Source organism: Mya arenaria, chromosome 13 (genome assembly GCF_026914265.1).
Source record: "Mya arenaria isolate MELC-2E11 chromosome 13, ASM2691426v1".
Lineage (NCBI taxonomy): Eukaryota > Metazoa > Mollusca > Bivalvia > Myida > Myidae > Mya > Mya arenaria.
Genome location: NC_069134.1, coordinates 47,389,924 through 47,415,087, shown reverse-complemented (window position 1 = coordinate 47,415,087; position 25,164 = coordinate 47,389,924). Strand labels below are relative to the sequence as shown.

At 36.3% G+C, this 25,164-nt stretch overlaps 1 protein-coding gene across 1 annotated transcript; it reads left to right on the top strand.

Moving 5' to 3' along the window:
- Positions 1–1,362: 1,362 nt before the first annotated feature.
- LOC128213095 (membrane progestin receptor beta-like) lies at positions 1,363–24,914 on the top strand. Its single transcript, XM_052918622.1, has 2 exons — positions 1,363–1,383; positions 20,868–24,914. The coding sequence occupies exon 2, from the start codon at positions 20,871–20,873 to the stop codon at positions 21,891–21,893; it is 1,023 nt and encodes a 340-aa protein (XP_052774582.1). The 5' UTR covers positions 1,363–1,383; positions 20,868–20,870; the 3' UTR covers positions 21,894–24,914.
- The last annotated feature ends 250 nt before the right edge of the window (positions 24,915–25,164 follow it).

Below are 25,164 nucleotides of genomic sequence, written 5' to 3'. Positions count from 1 at the left end.
TCGAGTGTTTATGGCATATTAATTAATGAAAATAATGGAGTTGTCTTTGTGCAGTATGGTATATAATGTTTGTTTCTAGTTGTTCTTACGTTAAATAGTTACACTAGACATATATTGTAACAGTTAAGTATACTCTTTAATTATTCATAATTATATATTATAACAGTTAAATAAAATATTTAATGATTCACAAATTGTTGGTCAAATGTAACCATGGAAACCCCAAGATGGCGACTGTAATAAGAAGAACACTGGGAGTAAGTTTGCAAATTATTTTATAAGTGATCATGAAGATCCATCATAATATTTAACAGTTTAAAAAACATAATATTTAACAGTTTAAAAAACAAGATTGAATATCATTTACAAAACTTCTTGAAATTATAATTTCGCACAGTAGTCTCATGTTACATTACCTTTATCTGTCGGATTACCGGCAACTCTACTTGCTGGTGATTACCAAAAATATTTGAGCAGGTACTCCCCATTGGATATGGTTAAGCCATGTATACATCGTCTGTAAGTTTGGAAGTCAGTAGTGATACAATTGAATTTATAATATATAATCATTAAGAAAAAGTGAAAACAATATTTGGCGAAAGATTTTCACCCTGGCGCTCCCTTAAAATACTACCTGGAGCCAATAATAATCATACTCCAAGGTCCTACTTAACGTATTTCACAGCTCCATATACATGTATTAACCTTTACACAATGTTTGGCCTTCTGATAAATATTGAATATTAGTCTCAAAATTGTCCAATCAATATTATGATTAAGTTAACTTCACCCATAACATTATTCTATCAACACTGGCGAACGCCTTGCGGCAGCCAATAAACGAACAGTAAATTCATTTGGGGTTTTTATCAGCATAAGTCAACTAACATTTTGAGAGTATAAATATGATCAACAGTACCAAATACTTTGTATGAAACCTGCTTGTTCCTCAATTAACAAGTTTGGATCTTCTAAAAGGCCATTAATACTATCATAAATGACTGAAGTTAACAATTTCCACAAACAACGTAATATTTCAACCCCTCTTCAATTGTCTGGATCATTAGGCCTGGTTATCTGTATTTTTTCCAAATCTTACCAATATTGATACCGAATACCGGGTTTTAGCATAACCTAGTTTATGGCCGTTTGTTAGTAGCCGTTATGTCTGCAAATCGGAATCCAGTTCCGGGTTGCTGGGGAAGTTTCATTTCGGCAAAATATTTTGCATAAATTATTCAACAGCAAGTATTGCAATTCAGGTAAGATGTGTAAAATTGTGACGCATACCTGGTCGAATACCACACCGCTTGAAAATTTCATTTCGGGTATCGCAGAGTTGGGTCTTGCCCGAATAAGAGTTTAAATCAGTTTACACAAACGGTTTGTTATTTCTATTAATACTGTGTATGTTAAAAATAAGAAAATGGTAGATGTAAAAGGAAACAGCTTGTTTTAAATGTTAATCAAAATAATTTTCAAAACCTCTGCAGTGTTCGACATTAATGGAGTCCCTAGTCTAAAATAATAGACGTGTTATACGGGATTCTTCCAATCCCTAACGTCTAAACGGGAATGTGCAAAAAATGGGGGTGTTTTAAAAATATTGAAATTGTTTTAAGTGAAGTATTTTATGGTTGAAATTGATCATAAAGAGTTATATTCATATTTTACAATGTAAGTAAAATGTTATTTTGCACTAAACAAGCATTTAATGCATTAAAACAAATTGTTTACCTTTCCAATAAAACGAAAGTTGACTGACACAGACAACAATTATGCGAAGGGGAACAACTCGATACAATCGTAATAGCTCGGTCTCCTCCGACAAAGCTTCGAGATAGACCTCATTATACAATCGTAACAACTCGGCCATGGCCGAAATGTTCCGAGCGATTTAAAACTGTGCCCTAAAGCCTTGCAGGTGCCCTTCATGTATATATCGTTATGTTTTGACAGAATGAAATGAAAAAACCCCGTCAAACTCATAATTATAAGTTGGATATTTATTTTTTTGTGTACGGAACTAATATAAAATAACATTATCTGGTAATATTTCTTGTTTTTATGATATTTTATAGACGCTATATGCTTTAACCCGGAATCCTGATCGGAACAACTACCCACTTTTGATACTAAACAATTTGTACGTGAAGGATTTGCCATATCAAAAATCTAAAAAAAAAACGTCAACGTACAATTATTTGGACTAATGGAGTCCCGCAATCCCAAGGGCACAAATTTTTGTGGGATGGACACCTGAACGTCGAAGTCCGGTATTCCATCAGGACACTAAAAAAAATTCCCAATAAAAGCTAAATATCAATAAATATAGCGTTTCATTTATTTATTACCTAAATTTGGGTCCCCCTAAATTTCTTAAAAGTGCATGTAAAAATTATATTATTATTAATACGTTGAACACACTAAAGCGAAACTTCAAAGTATGGCTGACTTTTTGACTATAGTTATGTCATGTATCTATAAATAAACAGGTCATTTCACAGTGCGCATGAGGGTTAACGCTTCTGTTTTTTTGTTGACATTATCAACACGGTCAGAGGTGACAAACTTTTATTATCGGAAAAATAATTATGTTGATTTAGTTTGCTTATGTGTCAGAACCGCCCAAAAAAGATGCCAACACTACTGACTTTGATGCGACCTTTGAGTTGTTACAGTAATATTTACCCCACAAATACCGGAATCCTACTATTCAACAATCTTTGTTTTGTGCTTTCATTAAAGCAACATAGAAGTAAAATTCCAGAAGTTTTATTAACCCTTTCGGCGCCAAAAGTGCATATTTGCAACAACTAGCCTGACCGCCAAAGTCGCATATTTGCGACAAACGATAGGGAAGTTTTTTTGCTATTTTTACGCTCAGATATTATTACAGAGCCGTGTTATTTCTACTTTCGATTCAGAACGTGGCTTTTTCCTGTTACTTCCGCATTCTCAAATAATTTTTTATGTAAAATTGAATTAATTACAGTCTTTTAAAGTGAATTAAAATCACACAGCCATCTGGACAATCCAAGATGGCTTCCAGGAAAAGGAAGCAGTCTTATATTTGCAAGGAAGTGCTAAATACGATCTTAAATGACAGTGATAGTGATATTCCGGACATCGAATGGGATTTGGATAAGTCAAATGAAAGTTCGGATGACGTTATTAGTGCGAAAACTGTTTCAAATCATTCATCCAGAAAACAAACACCTTCAGGTTAGTATAATGTTTTTTTCTGTTATTGTTTATGTTTTATCCCCATGAAAATGTCAAATATACCATAAATAAAGTAATAAGCACTTGGCAGCTAAATAATTAAATATAATATAAATAAAAGAAGACTAGACTAAAAAAATATCTGAATGAAACTATAATGCTCAGTAGATTGATAGATTGACGGTCAAATTTTTTTTGGATATCTTCAAAATCATCTCTTTTTGTTTTGTGGCTGCTTTTTTAGATCAATTTCTTAATTTATAATGCAGTTTGATAATTAAATATATGCATTTATTGATCTTTTAATTGTTATATAATTATTTATTATTTATTTTAGATCACAGACAAGAGGTCGGGAACAAGGTAGAGCTAGAGGTCGTATGGCGATCGGGAGAGGGGAATATTCGAAGACAAGAAGTATCGGCCAGATTGTGCGGTGCGAAGTGACAGACAGATTCCTGGATGGAGAAGAAAACAAACATCTTTTAAATCCAAACAGCAGTGTTCGGCAAAGGACGCGCCCTTGCGCCATTGGCGCAGAAAAAATCAGGATGGCGCAACGAAATACCTGTAGACGGGCCGATTGGCGCGCCCGTTTTTCGAAAAGCCGTTTTGACTTAATCGAATTTTTAAAGAGCCGTTTTGACTTAATCGATTTCTTTTTTCAGAAGTTGGCGTGAGACCACAGTTATTTTTACTATATGTTTCATATAGACACTAACCTGGCTTTTGACTTTATACACACCCCAATTGAAAAACAAGGACATGGCATCTCTAGAACAATTCAAGACACAAAATATAATCACAAGAAAACACCATGTTGACCATTGACCCGACTGTCAAAATTGAGTTCAAATACATAACCCTTCCGCCAGGGAGTCAATCGGCTACAAACAACTAATTTTCAGACTTCCACAAGCTATGATTTTTCCAATATTTACATTGAAAACTATCAATTTCTGCAATAGAGTGTCAAATTCAGTCAAGTTCTCTGCAAAAAGAACATTTTTTGCTTCTTTTTCATTCAATTTTAATAAAATATTGATACTTGAACACAAGCACTCTTTGTTTCTGTATTCACATCCGGATCTTGGTCAACGGGGGGCAGATAACTGTGGTCTTGAGCCTATTTAAGCAACATTTTTTTCAGAAACAGACTTCAAAACTCCTATAGTTCAGCTTCAGGCTATATGCAACACATACTGAAAGTTTGGCAATGATATATCAAACACTAAATGAATGAGACAAGTATTAGCACCTGTGGTATTTTCATAAAAAGCAGAAACAGCCATTTCCCTCAAATGTTAAGCCGCAAACCTTTGAAGAGCCATTATTTCCTTATGCATTGGAATAATTTGACCAAGTAAAGTTTTCCTTGTAGCTTTTAATGGTGTCTATAGAACAGCACCACAAAACTGGCCTGCCTACTCTTTTAAGATTTTTTCTAAGCAAAATAAGGTTTTTCCACTTCATCGGCTTAGTGTTTTATATAAAAAATGACATAGAGCCCAACTGAAATGCCTCAACTTGTCAAAATTTTGCTTTTCTGGTCCACTTATATACAAAGGTAACAGAACTGTTCAGTTTAACACAAGAAATTTAGTGATAATGTGTTAATAGACAGTCTAAACAACACTATATGCCAAATTGTTGGCTTCCGGGACAAATGGCGCAACAAAGGAAATGGCAAAAAACACACCAAAACTTAAAGATTCATGACAACTGCTAGTGTTTTCATGTATGAGGTGGCTACATGATGTAGAAAATGCAGAGATAGCATTATTATGCCCATTTTTAAAAAAAATTACTTTAAGAATCTGTTTTGAAGGCTAGATTTGGCATTAAATTCAGAGTACAGCACTTCACTATTGTCTATAAGATGCTTATTTACACCTGATTTGCTATAAATCTCACTCATTGGAATCATTTACACACAAACAAGCACTACAGAGTTGACTAACATCTTCATTCTTCTGAAATATTGGATTCAGAGCTGCATCTCCTGGATTCAGATTGCAGGACTACCGCCTGGGGAAAAGGCCGCAGCTAACTGGAGCTTATTGGCACATCATGATCTGCAAGCAAGACACAAAAGCAATGTTTTACACAAATAAAACTATCTGCCACTACTGTTAAAGTTTGAAAAAGGCCTGTAAACACTCATTTGAGGCATACACAACCTTTAATATAGTCATAAATGTGATAAATATGCAGAAAAGTTCATGAATTCAAAGATTTTCAGGACAAATTTAATAGAATATATAGTCTTTTGGACATTTTGCAATCAGTTTTTAACAACTCAAAGGTAAACCTCATCTTATTGAGTACCCAGATGCATTTTGCAAGCATTCAAACCAGACATGCTTAGAATTTCTTCTTACTTGGAGATGGTATTCCTTTCTTGAAAATCCTTGCCGAGAGCCGGTATGGAAAACCACAGAGACCACAGTTTTACCAGCACTGGTTCTTGTCCTTGAAAATTCCTCTGTGGCTACAGCAACCAGGCTGGCTATTAAAATAAGCAATAAATTAGGGTTTTTAAAACATTTATACTGTATTAAGGTTGTGTTTTTTAATGCATTAAGGGAAAAGGCTCTATTCTTTATGAAAGCTGCTCACTTTTTATTTATTTTGCCTTGAGAAATGTCAAGTTTTTCAATGAATAAATTGAATAAATGAATGAATTAATGAATATATATGAATGATTGATAGAATGAATTAATGAATTAATGAAAGGTGGCATTATTTCTTTAAAATTGGGATCTCATTGTGTTGCTGTGATTGTTAAAGTATATGTTTTCTTGTCCATAAGCTGAAAATCATATGCACACTAAATAAAACATCATTCTGCATCCTATGTGCAGTAAGTTTTGTTTAATTGCTTATAGAATTTGCAATTATTGTAATGTTTGCTTAAAAGAGCAAACAAAATGTGTGAATAGATGCACAATACAGACCAAAGACTGATACAAGTCAGCAGTTTCATTAGAAAATAATATTATTATTCAAAGCCACATCAGAAATGATTGACAACATGAAAGAAATTCATTTAGGAATGGAACAAACAGTCTCAATGGGCTTTTATGACCAAACTGTCTCACTTTGTACTTCAGTTTGGATACCATTTTCTAATATATTATCTTGAAGTACTTACAAATTACAGCATGTTGGCAAACACCAAGTACAGCTTGGCCTCTGGTGGGCAGCTTGGTGGTGGGGGGGGGGGGGGGTCTTCAACAGACAGTTCCTCCTGGGTCTGCTTCCTATGTTAAAAAAATCCCTCCATTTATACTTTGGAATTGAAAGTGAGGCTTTCATTCATTAGTTACCATCATTTGGAACTATTTCCAAACATTAAATTGAAAGTGAAAGTAGTTTTTTTTAAAAATGTCAAAAATATATAAGAAAATTATATATTATTAATTTATATTATGTAATATAAGATTTTCACATTTCATACTCAAACACCAATATTCTATGGCTAAGCACTGTCAACTGGCCAAATTTCAACCAGATAGCTGTATAAATTAAGAATTTATAACAATTTAAAATAGGCCACCCCTCCAAAAGCTTCCTCTATATCAGGCGTGAGACCACAGTTATTTTTACTATATGTTTCATATAGACACTAACCTGGCTTTTGACTTTATACACACCCCAATTGAAAAACAAGGACATGGCATCTCTAGAACAATTCAAGACACAAAATATAATCACAAGAAAACACCATGTTGACCATTGACCCGACTGTCAAAATTGAGTTCAAATACATAACCCTTCCGCCAGGGAGTCAATCGGCTACAAACAACTAATTTTCAGACTTCCACAAGCTATGATTTTTCCAATATTTACATTGAAAACTATCAATTTCTGCAATAGAGTGTCAAATTCAGTCAAGTTCTCTGCAAAAAGAACATTTTTTGCTTCTTTTTCATTCAATTTTAATAAAATATTGATACTTGAACACAAGCACTCTTTGTTTCTGTATTCACATCCGGATCTTGGTCAACGGGGGGCAGATAACTGTGGTCTTGAGCCAGTTTTCTTTCGAAAACCAGCCAGATCCGCCCATGCATGCCTAGATTATGGCCCTTGATAGTATAAAAAAATGCTATTGTGTAAACAATTGGTTGTGAACACGATACAGTCTTCAGTTTTGATTGTATCTCGATGAAACTTGTACAGTATCTAGATATAGATTAGAGCTCGGTTCCTTTCGAAAACCAGCCAGATCCGCCCATGAATGCCTAGATTATGGGCCATGAAAGTTTCAAAGAAATGCTTTCTATTTTTAGCCAGGTCTGCATGAGCGAATTCTATTTTTAGCCAAGTTTACATGTACATGTAAATTCAAGTCTAGAGTTAAGGGAGACAATTTGCAAGTCTAGGATTTTGAGAGACAATTTGCTTTTTGCTTCTGCAGCTGACTTTGTGAATTACTCTGCCTTGTTCTTGTTGAAAGCCCAAAGGCCATTTTTTAGCTTTAAGTTCTGTAGTTTGCGCATTCATCTTAACAAAATTGGTTGTGAATGTTTAAGTTATGCACCTGGTGTCATTACTGGCCACACCCAGGGTTCACAGGTTTGGTAAACATAAATCTGGAAAGGTTTGAAAATCTTTTCGTGTGTTCGTGCATCCATCTCAGCACAATTGATTGTGAATGTTTGTTCAAATTGATCAATGTTGTCCTAGGATGCCCTTGACTTTGACCAACTTTTTTTAACTTTTAAAACTACAGATTTTTTTACAATGACTGAGTACAGTTTTGAAAGCATTTTTTTTTGTCAGATGACTTTTACTTGGCACATATTAAAATAGTTCATGCAACTAATCTGCTTACAATACTTTCTGGGCTCAGATGTTGAACGTGCTACGTTTTTAAAAATGAAGGTAACCCAAACACAAAACATAAACTATATGTCTGTTGCCTTTTACCCATACATACATGCTCTGGATTGATATGACCACAAAAGCCATGCCAGTAGAGCATAGGCCCTTTTGGGCCTCTTGTTTTAAATTTATTATGTAATTAATTAATTTTGTACAATAAAATTTCAAAAAATCATATTTGTTTTAATCTAATGTTTAATATATTATTCAATTTATTTACTGTGAAAATTTGAAGAGAAAAAAAGTTATGGTCATGTAAATTACCTTGGTAGAATTCTCTTAGACTTTCAGGAATTAATTATGCACTGAGAGGAACTTTTGACTATTTATTTGGCGCCAAAAGGGTTAATGCAATCAATGTATAAAATTTCACTACATTTGGGCGCGAAAACATACATTGTACACAATTTTTCGGTCGTTTGCTTTTCCAGTATGCAATACACCTGTTGGGCAGTCTGATTGATTGAGCAGCTCTATTAATATAAACTTGAGTTTTCACAATCCAGATGTAATATTCCAACTGTTTCTCAATCAAAAGCACTGACATGTGACAAGACCTTGAACCATGACGTATTTTATGCATATTTTCCGAAAATCTAAAAATAGTACCAATCATCAAGTTTTTGTTAACATTGTATCCATCTTTGTTTTTGACTGAAAACAAAAGGGACTAAGTCATTCTTCTGCTTTTGAACCCGATCTACTGACTCGGAAACCCAAATCTTCCACTTGCCATTGCCAGAGGTTCATATGTCTGACATTGTGCTAATTTTTTAAATTTGTCATTTTTCATCCTGTTGAAAACATGTATAATATGGTGTTTAAAAGACACTGTATTTGCATGGTAAATTTAATATTAAAACATGTTAAGTAATGGAAAAAAACAGAAGGAAAGGGTGCAGGATGGGTGTCCCCTCTCGCCTATGATTTAGTTTTAGAAATCAAAATGGTGCAATATCCCGTTTTTAGCTCACCTGATCACGAAGTGCTCAAGGTGAGCTATTGTGATCGCCCTGTGCCCGTCGTCGTCGTCCTTCGTCAACAATTTGCCTGTTAACACTCTAGAGGTCACAATTTGGGCACAATCTTAATGAAACTTGGTCAGAATAATACCCTCAATAAAATCTTGAACGAGTTTGATATTGGGTCATCTTGGGTTAAAAATTCAATTTGAATTAAAGGAAAAGCTTGTTAATACTATAGAGGTCACATTTATGACTGTATCTTCAGGAAACTTGGTCAGAATGTTAATATAATAATCTCTAGGTGAAGTTCGAATCTGGGTCATGTGCGGTCAAAAACTAGGTTGCCAGGTCAAATTGAAGGAATAGCTTGTTAACACTCTAGAGGTCACATTTCTGACTTATCTTCATGAAAGTTGGTCAGAATGTTTATATTAGGGATGGCAACGAGTACCCGAGTACTCAAGTACTCGATCGAACGTCCGAGCACTCGAGTACCAAATCACTACTCGAGTACTCGGAAAAAAAATATAAAAATCACCAAATACACGATTTACAGACAAAATATCAGATCTGGTTAGTTGCCAAGAGGACAATTTACGGTCCCTCTAATCCCCGCTGTGTACACAATTGACCTCAGTCAATTAGTTGACAGTTGTTGTGATAGTTGCAAACTGTCAACAAAGGACCCCTATTTCAAATTAGCACTTATGTCAATTAGCGAAGTTTTGATAGCGGTACTTTCACCTACACAATTCTATTGTATACCAATTAGAGACCTTTCACCAAACAATGGACGCTAACGAGCGAAAGAGTATCGAGAATTGATTTTTTTAATGGGCGTATTTTAACTATTTTTGCAATGATTATCACAATTGATTGGTTGATATTTTAAATCAAAAATTATGAATATTAATGAGGTAAACAAGAATTGCACCGTATGAAAAACTATCATTTAAAACAAAAAAATTGTAGAGTAAACAACTGAACTTCGTATTGAATTTCATTCACTATTTTTATGAATGCTATTAATTTTCGTTCATTGTAATTCTGATTGTTGTTCATTTCTGCAGTGCAAACTGGTATAAAATGAAACGAATAAGACAAATTAAAAGCCTGAAACAACATTTGTTTTCTTTTTATATCATTTTTTGTTAAAACACGTAATGAAAGTAAAATTGACCAATAATACGACCAACGCACAATATACGTCATTAACGATACATGTATACACAATCTTGTCTTTGCGAACGCATAATCAATTTTTCCGAGTACCCAAGTACTTGATCGAACGATTGTCCGAGTACTCGAGTATTAATTTTACTACTAGTTGCCATCCCTAGTTTATATTAATGATCTCTAAGTCAAGTTTAAATCTGGGTCATGTGCGGTCAAAAACTAGGTCACCAGGTCAAATCATAGGAAAAGCTTGTTAGCACTATACAGGTCACATTTATGACTGTATGTTCATGAAACTTATTCAGAATGTATATATTGTTTAGCTCTAGGCCAAGTTCTAATCTGGGTCATGTGTGGTCAAAAACTAGGTCACCAGGTCAAATTGAAGAAAAAGCTTGTTAACACTCTAGAGGTCACATTTATGACTGTATGTTCATAAAAGTTGGTCAGAATGTTTGTATAAATAATCTTTATGTCAAGATTAAATCTGGGTCATGTGTGGTCAAAAACTAGGTCACCAGGTCAAATCATAGGAAAAGCTTGTTAGCACTCTAGAGGTCACATTTATGACTGTATATTCACGAAACTTAGTCAGAATGTATGATAAGCTCTAGGCCAAGTTCGAATCTGGGTCATGTGCGGTCAAAAACTAGGTCCAGGGATATAACTTAACTTTTCCAGACCATTAGCCAGCTGGGCTCCTAGCTTTTTGAATTAACGAGCCCAGCATCAAACCCACGAGCCCAACATTCTGTTAACACATTTTATTTACATCCAATTAAAATCACTTACTCACCCATTGTTTATTACAAGGGAATGACAGACTCAAAACATTACAAATAAGTTGTCATAGACAGCATTGTTAAGCTTCTCAAAATTTTGGTACTTAACAATTTTTGAAAGGCTTTTCTTCACCTTTTGGAATAGAAAGGGACCTCTTGTGTATCACTAGTTTCATGGTTTAATACTTTCAATTAAGTTTATACTTGAAATTCACAGTAATGACAAAAATATTTTGCAAAACCGGCAGACTCAAAACGAACCAAACCATTATCGGTTTTGGACGGCCATGGGCGGTAGTTTGCCCATTTAAGGGAAAATTTGAGCACTGGCCGTTTATTTTTTCATATTCTTCAAAATGCTTTTGTTATTCGGCCTTGCAAGCTCCGTAACGCCGTCAAAAAAATTCCTCATAAGTCTATGTAGGCGCGGCCATATTGGATTTTTCTGATGCGTGATTGGCTATCGCAATTATCCTATTTCCCGGCGCCCAGTACCCTTTTGCAAGAGGTATTTCTCGGCGTCCGGGAGCATATTATTCAGACCCCTATGAAAAAATCGGTCTCGCCACTCGGGCGAACTTCTTTTAAAATTCAGTCGCCCAGATCGGAAATAGGTCACCATTGGCCAGTGGGCGAGTGCTAAGTTATATCCCTGTAGGTCAACAGGTCAAATTTAAGGAAAAGCTTGTTAACAATATAGAGGTCACAATTATAAATGTTTCTTCATGAAAGTTGGTCAGAATGTTAACATTAATAATCTCCGGGTGAAGTCAAGTTTAAATCTAGGTCATGTGCGGTCAAAAACTAGGTCACCAGGTCAAATCATAGTAAAAGCTTGTTAGCACTCCAGAGGTTACATTTATGACTGTATGTTTATGAAACTTCAGAATCAGAATCAGTCAGAATGTTTATATTGATTAGCTCTGGGCCAAGTTCGAATCTGGGTCATGTGCGGCCAAAAACTAGGACACCAGGTCAAATTTAAAGAAAAGCTTGTTAACACTCTAGAGGTCACATATATAACTGTATCTTCATGAAAGTTGGTGAGAATGTTTATATTAAAAATCTCATAAGTCAAGTTTTAATCCGAGTCATGTGCGGTCAAAAACTAGGTCATTAGGTCAATTCATAGGAAAAGCTTGTTAGCACTCTAGAGGTTACATTTATGACTGTATGTTCATGAAACTTAGTCAGAATGTATATATTAATTAGCTCTAGGCCGAGTTCGAATCTGGCACATGTGTGGTCAAAAACAAGGTCACCAGGTAAAATAATAGAAAAAGCATGTTAAAGCTGCACTCTCACAGATTTACTGTTTTTACAACTTTTTTATTTTTTGTCTTGGAAAGAGCAAATTTTTGCATAAATAACTGTAAACCAATGATATAAGGTTGCTGATAAAAAATCAGATCGTAGATTTTCATATTTCTGTTCGAAAAGTAATGTTTTATGGTTTAAACCGTTACTAACGGTTTAAGAAAAATGCATTAAACATCAATTTTTGAACTTAAATATAAAAATCTGCTATCTTATTTTTTGTCAGCAGTCTTATATAACTGGTTTCCATGGATTTTCGCAAAAATTGGCTCGTTCCAGGACAAAAAATAAAAAAGTTGTCAAAACGTTCAATCTGTGAGAGTGCAGCTTTAACACTCTAGAGGCTACATTTATGACCATATGTTCATGGAACTTGATCAGAATGTTATTCTTGATGATCTTGAGGTATAGTTTGAAACTGGGCAATCAGAGGTCAAAAACCAGGCCACTAGGTCAAATCATAGAAAAACTTTGTAAACACTGTAGAGGTTACATTCTCTCTTTGATCACCATGAAACTATGTCAGAATGTTTGTGTTTATGAAGTCTATGTCAGGTTTGAAACTGGGTAACCTGAGTTCAAAAACTAGGTCACGAAGTCAAATCATAGAAAACATTGTTAAAACACTATTGAGGCCATATTTTCTACTTTATCTATATGAAACCTGGTCAGAATGTACTTATTACAGCAAGGTAAGGTTTGCAACTGGGTCATCTGTGATATTAAAAAAATCATCTGTGATATTAAAAAAGAACTTGGTCACTAGGAAGGATCTAACCCCCTGTCATAATTGCCCTCGCCCTGAAAACACCTTCAGGGCCCTCTTGTTTAAGGTAGCACAACCCTTCATGAAAACCTTTACTTGAAATGCTTAGTCATGTTTGCCAGCACAAAATTACAAAATCTTTCGAGGATTTCACTGTAGAGGTTTTAATCCAACTAGTCTAAAATTATAGAATGTTATACCGAATTCTTCTAATCCCTAACTTCGAAACGGGTTTGTGCAAAAAACGGGGGGTTTGAAAAATATCAAATTTGTATTTAGAGAAGTATTTTATGCTTGAAATAGATAAAAAAAGGTTCATATTCATATTTTACCATGTAAGTTCAGAAATATTTTGCACAAAACAAGCATTAAATGCATTAAAACACAGGATTTACCTTACTGACACAGAAAACAATAATGCCATTTTAACAACTCGGCCATCTCCGACAAGCTTCGAGATAGAACTTGTAGATGGCCGAGGTGTTCCAATTGTTATAAATCTGTGAGCTGCAGCCTTGCAGGTGTCCTTCATGTATATATATCGTTATGATTTGACAGTATGAAATGGAAAAAACAACACATCAAACTCATAATAATTCGTTGCATATTTTTTTTTGTATGGAACATATATAAAATAACATTATCTGGTAATATTTTTTGTTTTTGTGTTATTTTACAGACACAATATGCTTTAAACTGGAATCCCATCAATTATTTGGACTATAATCCAACCTGAAGTACAAATACTGTTTTTTAACCAGGTTTTCACATAGTGGTTATTAAAATGAGGAACGTTGTTGTTCGGGCGGCCGGGCGGCGCAAACTCATCTATGAAACTGAAAATCTTTGGTAAGGGTTGACATATCTTGACCAAACTTGGTCTATAGAAAGAGTTTATGGGTACCTTTCATGGGATTGCGTTTGGGGTCCCTAGGGTCATGGTCAAGGTCACTGTTATTAAAAATAGAAAAATGGTTGAAACTGAATAACTTTAGTAAGGGATGACATATCTTGACTCAACTTGGTCTATAGTCAGAGTTTTTGGAGACCTTTCATGGGATTGTGTTTGGGTCCCTAGGGTCAAGGTCAAGGTCACTGTTACTAAAAATAGAAAAACAGTTTAAACTGAATAACTTTAGTTAGGGATGACATATCTTGACTAAACTTGGCCTATAGGAAGAGTTTATGGATACAATTCATGGAGTTGGGTTTGGGGTCCCTAGGTTCAAGGTCAAGGTCACCGTAACTAAAAATAGAAAAGCAGTTGAAACTAAATAACTTTAGTAAGGGTCTTGACCAAACTTGGTCTATAGAAAGAGTTAATGGGTACCTATCTTGGATCACTGTTACTAAAAATAGAAAAATGGTTGAAACTGAATAACTTTAGTTAGGGTTGAAATATCTTGACCAAACTTGGTCTATAGGAAGAGTTTGTGGAGACCTTTCATGGGATTGCATTTGGGGTCCCTAGGTTCAAGGTCACTGTTACTAAAAATAGAAAAACAGTTGAAACTGAATAACTTTAGTTAGGGATGACATATCTTGACTCAACTTGGTCTATAGGAAGAGTTTATGGATACCTTTCATGGGATTGCGTTTGGGGTCTCTAGGGTTAAGTTTAAGGTCACTGTTACTAAAAATAGAAAAATGGTTGAAACTGAATAACTTTAGTTAGAGTTGACATATCTTGTCCAAACTTGGTCTATAGGAAGAGTTTATGGATACCTTTCATGGTATTGCATTTGGGGTCCCTAGGGTCAAGGTCACTGTTACTAAAAATAGAAAAAACAGTTGAAACCGAATAACTTTAGTTAGGGATGACATATCTTGACTAAACTTGGTCTATAGGAAGAGTTTATAGATACCTTTCATGGGATTGCATTTGGGGTCCCTAGGGTCAAGGTCACTGTTACTAAAAATAGAAAAATGGTTGAAACTGAATACTTTTAGTTAGAGATGACATATCTTGATTAAACTTGGTCTATAGGAAGAGTTTATGGAGATCTTTCATGGGATTGCGTTTGGGGTCCCTAGGTTCAAGGTCAAGGTCACTGTTGCTAAAAATAGAAAAACAGTTGATACTGAATAACCTTAGTAAGGGTTGACATACCTTGACGAAACTTGGTTTATAGAAAGAATTAATGGGTACCTTTCTTGGGATTGCGTCTGGGGTCCCTAGAGTAAAGGTCGGTGTTACTGAAAATAGAAAAAACGGTTGAAACTGAATATCTTTAGTTAGGGTTGATAATCTTGACCAATCTTGGTCTATAGGAAGAGTTTATGAATACTTTTATGGGATTGCATTTGGGGTCCCTAGGGTCAAGGTCACTGTTACTAAAAATAGTTGAAACTGAATAACGTTAGTCAGTGTCCACATATCTTGACCAAACCAGGTATAAAGGAAGAGTTTATGGATACCTTTCATGGGATTGCGTTTGGGGTCCCTAGATTCAAGGTCAAGGTCACTGTTACTAAAAATAGAAAAATGGTTGAAACTGAATGACTTAAATTAGGGTGGACATATCCTGACCCAACTTGGTCTATAGGAAGAGTTTGTGGATACCTTTCAATCGATTGCATTTGGGGTCCCTAGGGTCAAGGTCACTGTTACTAAAAATAGTTGAAACTGAATAACTTTAGTCAGTGTCCACATATCTTGACCAAACCAGGTATAAAGGAAGAGTTTATGGATACCTTTGATGGGATTGCGTTTGGGGTCCCTAGATTCAAGGTCAAGGTCACTGTTACTAAAAATAGAAAAATGGTTGAAACTGAATGACTTAAATTAGGGTGGACATATCCTGACCCAACTTGGTCTATAGGAAGAGTTTTTGGATACCTTTCAATCGATTGCATTTGGGGTCCCTTGGGTCAAGGTCACTGTTACTTAAAATAGGAAAACAGACACAGGCTGAAGTTCTTCTGTCAATCATTAAAAACCTGGTTTCGTCGAATTGCAGCGTTTCTTGTTCTTTGTTTAGGAGAGCTATACTTCTCACCCAAGTGTCAACTCACACCTTGATTAAGGTTTTGTGTGCAACCATCCAACCTACTTAATTAACCAAGTTAGACAACACTTACTTGAATTTAATGCAAATAATAGGCCTTTATTATTCGACTTAGAAATTCTGGTTAAGGTTTTGCATGTAAGCACACATAGGTTAATATCTCAGCAACAACTTGATGTATTGCATTAAGACTTTATACAATGTTACTCAACCATCCAACCTACTTAATAAACTAAGTAAGATAACTCTAGTTTGCATTTAATGCAAATAATTGCCCTTTATTATTCAACTTAGAAATTCTGGTTAAGGTTTTGCATGTAAGCACACATAGGTTAATATCTCAGCAACTGTTTGTTGTATTGCATTGAGACTTTATAAAATGGTACTCAACCATCCAATCTACTTAAGTAAGATAACTCTAGTTTGCATTAAATTCAAATTATGGCCCTTTTTTATTCGACATAGAAATTCGAATACATCGTGTATCATGCATTGAATCTTTATACACAGGCTCCTAACCATTCAACCTTCTTAATAAATCAGGAAAGATAACTCTATCTTGCATATTATATAATTTTTGCCCCTTTATTATGCTACTTAGATATTCTGGTTAAGGTTATGCATGTATGCACACATAGGTTAATATATCAGCAACTACTTCATGTATTGCATTGAAGCATTATAAAATGGTACACAACCACCTAACCTATTTGAATAACCAAGTCAGATAACTGTATTTTGCAAATAATGGCTCTTTATAATTGGACTTAGAAATTCTGGTTAAAATTGTGCATGTAACAACATTTATGTTAATATCTCAGCAAATACATCATGTATTGCATTGAAATCTAATCTAATTTTACAGTGATCCGCCAAAACTTTTCAATCCTTACATTGAAAAGCGTTGGAAAAGTCCAGCACGCTGTCTCTGTGACAGCTCTTGTTGTTAATACGAGTTATCCCCCAGTGTAGCTCTGTTGGTAAAACGCCATGTAGTGTTTGTGGTAAGAGTTATCCACCATTCTAGCTCTGTTGGTAAAGCGCCAATATTATAGTGTTTATGGGTAAGAGTTATCCGCCAGTCTAGTTCTGTTGGTTAAACGCCATATAGTGTTTGTATGTAAGAGTTATCGCCAGTCTAGCTCTGTTGGTGGAGCGCCATTTAGTGTTTGTGGGTAAGAGTTATCCACCAGTCTAGCTCTGTTGGTAATGCGCCATGTAGTGTTTGTGGGTAAGAGTTATCTGCCAGTCTAGCTCTGTTGGTAGAGCGCCATATAGTGTTTGTGGGTAAGAGTTATCCACCAGTCTAGCTCTGTTGGTAGAGCGCCATATAGTGTTTGTGGGTAAGAGTTATCCACCAGTCTAGCTCTGTTGGTAGAGCGCCATATAGTGTTTGTGGGTAAGAGTTATCCACCAGTCTAGCTCTGTTGGTAGAGCGCCATATAGTGTCTGTACGCAAGAGTTATCTGCCAGGTTAGCTCTGTTGGTAGAGCGCCATGTAGTGTTTGTAGGTAAGAGTTATCCACCAGTCTAGCACTGTTGGTAGTGCGCCATGTAGTGTTTGTAGGTAAGAGTTATCCACCAGTCTAGCTCTGTTGCTAGAGTGCCATTTAGTGTTTGTGGGTAAGAGTTATCTGCCAGGTAAGCTCTGTTGGTAGTGCGCCATGTAGTGTTTGTGGGTAAGAGTTATCTGCCAGGTTAGCTCTGTTGGTAGTGCGCCATGTAGTGTTTGTGGGTAAGAGTTATCTGCCAGGTTAGCTCTGTTGGTAGTGTGCCATGTAGTGTTTGTGGGTAAGAGTTATCTGCCTGTCTAGATTTGTTGGTAGAGCGCCATATAGTGTTTGTGGGTAAGAGTTATCTGCCAGGTTAGCTCTGTTGGTAGTGCGCCATGTAGTGTTTGTGGGTAAGAGTTATCTGCCAGGTTAGCTCTGTTGGTAGTGTGCCATGTAGTGTTTGTGGGTAAGAGTTATCTGCCTGTCTAGATTTGTTGGTAGAGCGCCATATAGTGTTTGTGGGTAAGAGTTATCCACCAGTCTAGCTCTGTTGGTAGAGCCCCATATAGTGTTTGTGGGTAAGAGTTATCTGCCAGGTTAGCTCTGTTGGTAGAGCGCCATATAGTGTTTGTGGGTAAGAGTTATCTGCCAGGTTAGCTCTGTTGGTAGAGCGCCATATAGTGTTTGTGGGTAAGAGTTATCTGCCAGGTTAGCTCTGTTTGTAGAGCGCCATATAGTGTTTGTGGGTAAGAGTTATCCGCCTGTCTAGCTCTGTTGGTAGAGCGCCATATAGTGTTTATGGGTAAGAGTTATCTGCCAGTCTAGTTCTGTTGGTAGAGCGCCATGTAGTGTTTGTGGGCAAGAGTTATCTGCCTGTCTAACTCTGTTGGTAGAGCGCCATATAGTGTTTGTGGGTAAGAGTTATCTGCCAGGTTAGCTCTGTTTGTAGAGCGCCATATAGTGTTTGTGGGTAAGAGTTATCCGCCTGTCTAGCTCTGTTGGTAGAGCGCCATATAGTGTTTATGGGTAAGAGTTATCTGCCAGTCTAGTTCTGTTGGTAGAGCGCCATGTAGTGTTTGTGGGCAAGAGTTATCTGCCTGTCTAACTCTGTTGGTAGAGCGCCATATAGTGTTTGTAGGTAAGAGTTATCCGCCTGTCTAGCTCTGTTGGTAGAGCGCCATGAAGTGTTTGTGGGTAAGAGTTATCCGCCTGTCTAGCTCTGTTGGTAAAGCGCCATGAAGTGTTTGTAGGTAAGAGTTATCCGCCTGTCTAGCTCTGTTGGTAGAGGGCCATGTAGTGTTTGTGGGAATGAGTTAACCACCAGTCCAGCTCTGATGGTAAAGAGCCATGTAGTGTTAGTGGGTAAGATTTATCTGCCAGGTTAGCTCTGTTGGTTGAGCGCCATGTAATGTTATAGGGTAAGAGTTATCCGCCAGGTTAGCTCTGATGGTAAAGCGCCATGTAGTTTTTGTGGGTAAGAGTTATCCGCCTGTCTAGCTCTGTTGTTTGAGCGCCATGTAGTGTTTGTGGATAAGAGTTATCTGCCAGGTTAGCTCTGATGGTAAAGCGCCATGTAGTTTTTGTGGGTAAGAGTTATCCGCCTGTCTAGCTCTGTTGATAGAGCGCCATGTAGTGTTTGTGGGTAAGAGTTATCCGCCTGTCTAGCTCTGTTGGTTAAACGCCATATAGTGTTTGTACGTAAGAGTTATCGCCAGTCTAGCTCTGTTGGTGGAGCGCCATGTAGTGTTTGTGGGTAAGAGTTATTGCCAGTCTAGCTCTGTTGGTGTAGCGCCATATAGTGTTTGTACGTAAGAGTTATCACCAGTCTAGCTCTGTTGGTGGAGCGCCATATAGTGTTTGTACATAAGAGTTATCCGCCTGTCTAGCTCTGTTGGTGGAGCGCCATTTAGTGTTTGTGGGTAAGAGTTATCACCAGTCTAGCTCTGTTGGTAGAGCGCCATATAGTGTTTGTACGTAAGAGTTCTCCGCCTGTCTAGCTCTGTTGGTGGAGCGCCATATAGTGTTTTTACGTAAGAGTTATCACCAGTCTAGCTCTGTTGGTGGAGCACCATATAGTGTTTGTACGTAAGAGTTATCCGCCTGTCTAGTTCTGTTGGTAGAGCGCCAAATAGTGTTTGTACGTAAGAGTTATCACCAGTCTAGCTCTGTTGGTAGAGCGCCATATAGTGTTTGTACGTAAGAGTTATCCGCATGTCTAGTTCTATTGGTAGAGCGCCATATAGTGTTTGTACGTAAGAGTTATCCACCTGTCTAGTTCTGTTGGTTGAGCGCCATATAGTGTTTGTACGTGAGAGTTATCACCAGTCTAGCTCTGTTGGTAGAGCGCCATATAGTGTTTGTACGTAAGAGTTATCCGCCTGTCTAGTTCTGTTGGTAGAGCGCCATATAGTGTTTGTACGTAAGAGTTATCGCCAGTCTAGCTCTGTTGGTGGAGCGCCATTTAGTGTTTGTGGGCAAAAGTTACCTGCAAGTCTAGCTCTGTTGGTAAAGCGTCATGTAGTGTTTGTAGGTAAGAGTTATCCACCAGTCTAGCATTTTTTACAGTTCCCAAAACTCTCTAAAAAAATAAATTGACCCTTATTGTGTATTACATTTTCTACTGACTTCTACTGAAATTGGTCCATCGTTGCCAAAATCAGCACATTGTCAAATTTTAGAAGCCCTGGTTTCTAGCAAACACATAATATTAGTACAATGTTATGTTAATGTTGTACCATGGTTAATTTGTTGTTCAAACTTGAGGCAGTGTGCGGAAAACATTATTGAATATTTTCGAATGATATTTAATTAGGCTTTTTGCTTAAACTTGTTCATATTTTATCAAAAGTATAAATAAAGTGAATGATGCTGGGTATACGTAACCATGGTGATTTAACTGTTTACCTCTCATTTCATGCTTATCATTTTATCCTCAAACTCATATCAGTCCATTGTTTAAAGATTCCGATTTGTGGTGATGTGGATTAGCCGGTATCTTAAGGTCAAAATGTTGGTTTTGTTGGAAAAGTCTACATTATTTTTGGTCTGCCCTTATAACCCCTCACAATCCATGAATGTCAGAGTGTTATTTGTTTGCTAACCTGTCTAAATAGAGATAAACTGAAACTAGAGCTTCCTTTATCCATTTGTATGCTGGTTAAGATTAGTACTGTATGTTCTTAAGCATAAATCAATGATTTCAATTTTAAATAAAATGATTTATTATTTAAATTTTATAAATTCAGACTATGCCGATCCAGAGACTTATCCAGAAGTACCCAGCTCCTGGGCACAAAGATGACATGCCATTACTTTTCCATGAGCCCCACGTTGAGACTGGCTTTCGACACATCCACCAACCATGGCATTACTACCTCCTTAGTCTCTTCCAACGACACAATGAGTGTATGAATGCCTGGACACACCTCATTGGCTGCATTGTGGCAATTTATCGCATCCACAAAATATCCTATGAATTTAATGCTTACAATGATCCATGGATGTACCCGATGCTTGCTGGCTCGATTACCATGATTATCATGTATTTCTGCAGTTTTGCCGCCCATACTTTCCACAACAAGTCTGAGCTTTGGCATTACACTTGCTTCTATATTGATTACTCAGGCATTGGTGTGTATGGACTTGGAAGCACGATCATCCACTACTTTTATTGCACCCATCCAAATTTAACCGAATCTTTTATCTACAAAATGGCAGTTCCAGTTGGTGTTATTTTATCTATAAACGTTTGCGCTTGCTGTAGCATATCCAAAACATTGTATTCCCGGCCTTACCCATTTACAAGGAAGATTTGGCAACTGTCTTCTGTTCTGGGAATCTACCTGTGGTTAAACATTCCAATTTTTCATCGAATGTACATGTACTATTGTACAGATAGAGTAGATCCAGAAAAGTGGGACCAAAGCTTTGACGACCACACACAACAGATGATTTGGTTTGTAACAGCTGGGTTTTTCTTTGGCTCAGATATTCCGCAACGATTCTTTCCAGGAAAGTTTGACTTTCTCTTTCACAGTCATCAAATCTTCCATGTATTCATCATGCTGATGAACTTCAAGCAAATAGATGGCATGTATAGCGACATTCATCTACACCTTGAGCGAATAAAGAAAGTTGAAGATGTACCAACTTTCTGGAATACATTTGGAGCTGTTCTTCTTGCCATCACTGCAAATATCATAGTTGTGTTATTTTTCCAAGAAAAGGCTAAGGCAAGACTAAAACGAGAATCTGAGGAAAGAGCAAAGTAGTTTATACTGGCAGATAGCGCTGGGAAATTGTATGCCATTCTGTTAATGTATCCCTAAAATCTCTGTCTTAATGATCTGTTTAAGTAAGCAGGACTAACTGTTTATGTGGGTTAAATTGAAACAGCTTTGAAAATACATTTCATGTTTAATAACATGTTGTTGTTTTTTGTTGTTGTTGTTGTTGTTTTTAATTTTGAGAGGCACAATCTTATACATATTCTATTTTATATTGACTTGTTTAGATATATATTTAAATGCTGTTAATCAATAGATGTGGTCTGTGATCTTTTCTTTAGATGTACAAGTGTTTGTCACATGGAAAATAAAACTGACATTAATTATCAGTCCCTGATTTCCAATATACATTAAGCCTAACAGGTTTAAGGATCATATTTTATTGTTCCAAATTGCTTCCTAAAACTTGATTTTATTAACCAAAACATTGTTTATCAAATGAATATCTATTGAATAAGACTCAAAACTCTCTAAAATGATATACTGGCCCCAATTCAGCGTACATTTCAGTCCCTTAAAAGTCTGGAATAAGCTCAGCACAATTTTTTTTTCATTCAAAAGGAAATTGTCTGATTTTTATCACAATCAAATTTTTTAAATTGTTAAGTCTCGTTTATATAAATGTATTTCAAAGTGTATTTTGAATGCTTTCAGACTGCAATTCTGTAGTTAACAATCATTTTTGTTGTTGAATTGGATTTTGATTGGATCCTTAATATTCATGTTCCAATGCATTTTCAATGAATGTTTGTTATTGTATGTTCACTGACGTATCAACATTTCATGAATAGACTTTTATTATTGGAAACTTGTAATCCACACTTTTCCCTTTATACAGCACAATTCAGCACATCTATCCATTGCAAATCAAGTCTTTTTATTCACTATATTTTTTAAATATAAAGTCTGTGCCACTACACACCGCTTATGATTTGCATTTAAAGTGAAAGTAGGATAATTTTTCACAACCTTGACCTTGTTATTTGAAACGTTTTACTAGTTTGTGTTGTCGAAATTTTAGTGCCATGTATTTTGAAATGTTTGAATATTGCATTTTCAAATCTAAAACAGTAGCATAATAAATGTGTAGATTAGTTTGTTTGTCACCGCATGGCGCATGCAGAAATCCTGGAAAACCCCAATGTTTATGAATTCCTAATAATGTTTATTAGCCAGGTTTTTACATATTGAAACCTGGTTATAAGAATGATGAACGTCGTTGTTCGGGCGGGCAGGCGGCCGGCCGGCGTCTAACTCGCCTATGAAACCGAATAATTTCGGTAAAGGTTGACATATCTTGACCAAACTTGGTCTATAAGAACAGTTTATGGATACCTTTCATGAGATTGGGGTCCCTAGAGTCAAGGTCAAGGTCACTGTTACTAAAAATAGAAGAATGGTTGAAACTGAATAACTTTAGTTTTGGTTGACATATCTTGACCCAACTTGGTATAAAGGAAAGGTTTATGGATACCTTTCATGGGATTGCGTTTGGGGTTCCTAGGGTCAAGGTCACTGTTACTAAAAAAAGAAAAACAGTTGAAACTGAATAACTTTAGTTAGGGTTGACATATCTTGACCCAACTTAGTATAAAAGAAGAGTTTATAGATACCTTTCATAGGATTGCATTTGGGGTGCCTAGGGTCAAGGTCAAGGTCACTGTAACTAAAAATAGAAAAACAGTTGAAACTGAATTACTTTAGTCAGGGTTCACATATGTTGACGAAATTTGGTATAAAGGAAGAGTGTATGGAGACCTTTCATGGGATTGCATTTGGGGCCATAGGGTCAAGGTCACTGTTACTAAAAATAAAAAAAAACAGTTGAAACTGAATAACTTTAGTCAGGGTTAACATATCTTGACCAAACTTGGTATATAGGAAGAGTTTATTGATACTTTTCATGAGGTTGCGTTTGGGGTTCCTAGGGTCAAGGTCACTGTTACTAAAAATAGAAAAACAGTTGAAACTGAATAACTTTAGTCAGGGTTCACATATCTTGACCAAACTTGGTATATAGGAAAAGTTTGTGAACAAGTTCCTTTAAAATCATTTTCATTTCCCAGCAACAGAGTTTGATGATTTACTAAAATCACCGATGATAACAATATCTATAATTATGTGCCATGACAAAGTAACATAATCATCTTTATTTATTGATTAACCTTTCCCTTTAATGTTCATTTCCCCACTTATGCATGCTTCCTGTCTTCTGTGTATATCCTCTAACCAAATTGGCCTGTTCTTATACATGTATAAACACAACACACAATAAATCAACTGAATTATAATTCTCACAACACAGGCTGAAGTTCTTCTGTCAATCATTGAAAACCTGGTTTCATCGCATTGCGGCGTTTCTTGTTTATGTTAGTATTATAGCTGATAGTCACTTTTAGCTTGACTCAAAGATTAAGGAGAGCTATACTACTCACCTTAGCAATGGCGTTGGCATAGGCCTCACACCTTGGTTAAGGTTTTGCATGTTAGCACCTTCAAGTTATTATCTCAGCAAGTACATCACTTATTGCATTGAAACTTTTTCAAAAGATTGAAAGATAAGAGTTTCCAACTATACAACCTACTTGTACTTAATTAATAAAGTAAGCTTACATTGTTTTGAATACAATGCAAGTTATGGGCCTTTATTATTTGACTCAGAAATTCTGGCTCATGTAAGCACACATAGGTTACATAATCTCAGCAACTACTCGCATTGAGATTAATACACTACTCAATGATCAAAACATATTTAAACAAAGGATGTTTGTCAAACATTATGACCCCCCACCCCCCCTGAGCGCCATGTTGTCAGGATTAATATGGACATTTGAATGAAATATGCATGGACCGAAATGACAGCTGATTTGTCACTGACATTGGATGCTGTTAAGGCAATTTGAAGAATATGACCATTCAAGTGTGAGGATAGAGTGTGTTATGACCATGACCTTTGACCTCAAAATCCATAGGAGTCAGCTGGTCACCGAAACCTAAAAAAAACACTATGACCTTGACCTTTGGCCCGATGACCCCCAAAAACAGGGGTCATCTACTGGTCAGGCCCAACCTCCAAGTCAAGTATGAGGGCCATAGGTGCATACATTGTCGAGTTATCACTCAGACGACCTTTTACCATTCAAAGTCACAGTGACCTTGACCTTTGGCCTGATGACTCCCAAAAACAATAGGGGTCATCAACTGGTCAGGCCCAACTTACATATCAAGTTTGATGACCATAGGTCTAGGCATTGTT